Raw genomic sequence first — 2,943 nt, 5'->3', positions numbered from 1 at the left:
AGGGGCGTGGCATTTAACAATTTCATTGCGCGGGGAGGATATCCCAAGCCCCAAGGCCCGCACATATAGCAGGGTCTCCAAAAATAGAAAGTGTTTCCCTGAAGTCGTCAGGTTAGCATAAACCGGCCGCCGCCGGGCGGCGAAGGAGAAAGCGCTCATTGGTTGCCATAGCAGTGAACCGAGGAAGGCTGATTGGCTGCAGGCTCTTAGTGCAGACCACGCCCATTTTCTCTCAGTTCTATTCTCGTCAGGTGCCGCGCAGCCCCCTGGGTAATTTGGACTTGCTCCTTGGAGCAGAAAGGGGGAATGTGGCGTCGTCCTCGGATTTGGTTTAAGGGAACCGAGGGCCAGGCTATAGCGTGCGGGCGGGTTGAGCTGGGACTAGGGGTAGAATACTTGGATTGTCTTCCCACATTTTCGGCCCTTGAGCCGGTCTGTGGTAACCCTAGAGCCTGGTTGCCACCCCCTACCCCCCGGCGACATGTGGTTTTTGGATTCGGAAATGAGATGAGACGGGAAAGGGTAGCGCACTTTCAGGGTGGCTTCTGATACTGCATTTTCGTGGGGTCTTGCGCCCTCTGAGGGCCCCCCGTGTGCCCTCCTAGTCCCTAGTTCAGAGACCGGGACAGAGGCTGCGGCAGGGGAGACGCGGCTGTGGTGAAGGCTCTCGTGCGAGCGCCCCCTGCGACCGTTCTCAGCAGCCGGGGCTCCCGAGAGCCGAGGGCCTTAAACGATGAAGTGCTCGTTCTTGTGAGGGCGGTTCTAGGTTACTCAGCCGTTTGTCCCGGCCTGGGTTTCCAACCTCCCGGGCCCCAGTCACGGCTCCGCCAACCTCGTTGAAAGTGCGGTTCCTAGGGACGTATCAAGCTGTTCCTCGTCCCTGAAATTACTCATCCCCAGCTTGCAGCCTCCCTCACCAATTTTCAACCTACAACTCCTGCTTATTCTTCAAGACGCAGTTAATATCACCTCCACCATATGAAGCCCGATAGTTATTTGGTAAACTTAGGAGTGCAGGCTTTGGAACTGGTGCTCCTGAGTTAGAATAGCAGCTATGCCGTTTTAAATGCTGTGTGATTTTTAGCAAATTACTTAACTTCTCAGAGCTCAGGTTTTGCATCTCAAAATGGAAGTAATACTAGTATCTCTGTTTTATGAGGATTAAATGTGAAGTTCTTAGATGAAATGCTTAATAAATGTGAGCTGCTGTTATCTGTGCTCCCACAGTACTTTGTATAGGCTTCTCCCAGTGATTGTACTTTGTATTAACAATTATTTGTTCTTGTCTGCCCTACTAAATTTTGGGTTCCTTGAAAGTTAGAACTGTGTCTTGTTTATAATCTCAGCGTCCAACAGTGCTGGGCTGCTATAAAGCCCTCAATAAATACTTGCTTATCCAATTAGTTAGTCTGTAGTTAATGGTGTGAAAAAGAAATTTGTGGACATATTCTACCTACAGGTCATCTGCTGCCACGGTTTTGGTAGGTTAGAGCGTGTGTGACTGATAGGTCAAGTCTTCAGATGTGGCATTTGGGGGAAAGGGGAATTGAAGAACTTTTTATTACTGAAGCTGGAGAGAGAAGTGGCAGGGAGGGAGTGTTCAGAATACAAAGAGTTAAAACCAACCCTGATATGATCCTGGGCACCAAAGAATAGTATAGGGGGGAAAAAAAAGTAACAGCAGCCCAGATAGTAGCCAGACTAAACAGAGAGGGAGTCCCCCTACTTCCCCTTTTAAGGATTCTTACCATTCTTAATGTGTGGGTAAGATACAGGGAATAGTAGTTAATTTAAGGAGTCTCGTATAACTTAAGGGACAGAATGGCTCTGTGGTAGAATTCTCGCCTTTCATGCAGGAGAACCTGGGTTCATTTCCTGACCAGTGCACCTCAAGCACAGCCACCACCTGTCTGTTAGTGGAGGCTTGTGTGTTGCTGTGATGTTGAACAGGTTTCAGCGGAGTTTCCAGACTAAGACAGACTAGGAAGTAAGGTGTGGTGATCTACTTCTAAAACATCAGCGAAGGAAAACCCTGTGGATCACAATGTTCTGATCCTATTGTGCATGGGGTTGCCATGAGTCAGGAATTGACTCAGTGGCGGCTAATCCACCACTACCAACAACATATGACTTAAGCATTTTTTTTCCCCTTGAGATTTAGCATTTTTTCGCACCAGACTAATACATTATTTTTCAGAAAACTTTTTATTTTTATTGTGCTTTAAGTGAAAGTTTGCAATTCAGTTTCTCATACAAAAATTTATACACATATTGCTACGACCCTAGTCACTCTCCCTATACTGTGACAGCATACTCCTCCTTTCCACCCTGGATTTCCTGTGTGCATTCAACCAGCTCCCGACCGTCTCTGCCTTCTCATCTAGCCTCCCGACAGGAGCTACCCATTTAGACTCATGTGTCTATTTGAGCTAAGAAGCACATTCCTCACGAGTATCACTTTATGTCCCATAGTCCAGTCTAATCTTTGCCTGAAGAGTCGGCCTTGGAAAGGGTTTCAGCTCTGGGCCAACAGAGAGTCCAGGGGCCATGTCTTCCGGAGTCCCTCCAGTCTCAGTCAAACCATTAAGTCTGGTCTTTTTACTAGAATTTGAGTTCTGCACTCCACTTTTCTCCTGCTCCATCAGGGACTCTCTGTTGTGTTCCCTGTCAGGGCTGTCACTGGTGGTAGCTGGGTGCCATCTAGTTCTTCTGGTCTCAGGCTGATGGAGTCTCTGGTTTATGCGGCCCTTTCTGTCTCTTGGGATAATATTTTCCTTGTGTCTTTGACGTTCTTCATTTTTCATTACTCCAGGTGGTTGGGACCAATTGATGCATCTTAGATGGCAGCTTGCTAGCTTTTAAGACCCCAGATGCCACTCAGCAAAGTGGGATGCAGAACATTTTCTTAATAAACTTTGTTATGCCAATTGACCTAGATGTCCC

At 47.7% G+C, this 2,943-nt stretch overlaps 1 protein-coding gene across 1 annotated transcript in view; it reads right to left on the bottom strand.

Moving 5' to 3' along the window:
• Positions 1 to 381: 381 nt before the first annotated feature.
• Positions 382 to 2,943, bottom strand: part of LOC101357494 (olfactory receptor 10AD1-like) — a 7,293-nt gene continuing 4,731 nt past the window's right edge. The window contains 1 exon segment of the mRNA XM_023738872.1: positions 382 to 725. Coding sequence (XP_023594640.1) covers positions 382 to 725 — 344 coding nt within the window.

The sequence above is a fragment of the Trichechus manatus genome, unplaced genomic scaffold, assembly GCF_000243295.1.
Source record: "Trichechus manatus latirostris isolate Lorelei unplaced genomic scaffold, TriManLat1.0 scaffold00123, whole genome shotgun sequence".
NCBI lineage: Eukaryota > Metazoa > Chordata > Mammalia > Sirenia > Trichechidae > Trichechus > Trichechus manatus.
This window is presented reverse-complemented; position numbering and strand designations above follow the sequence as displayed.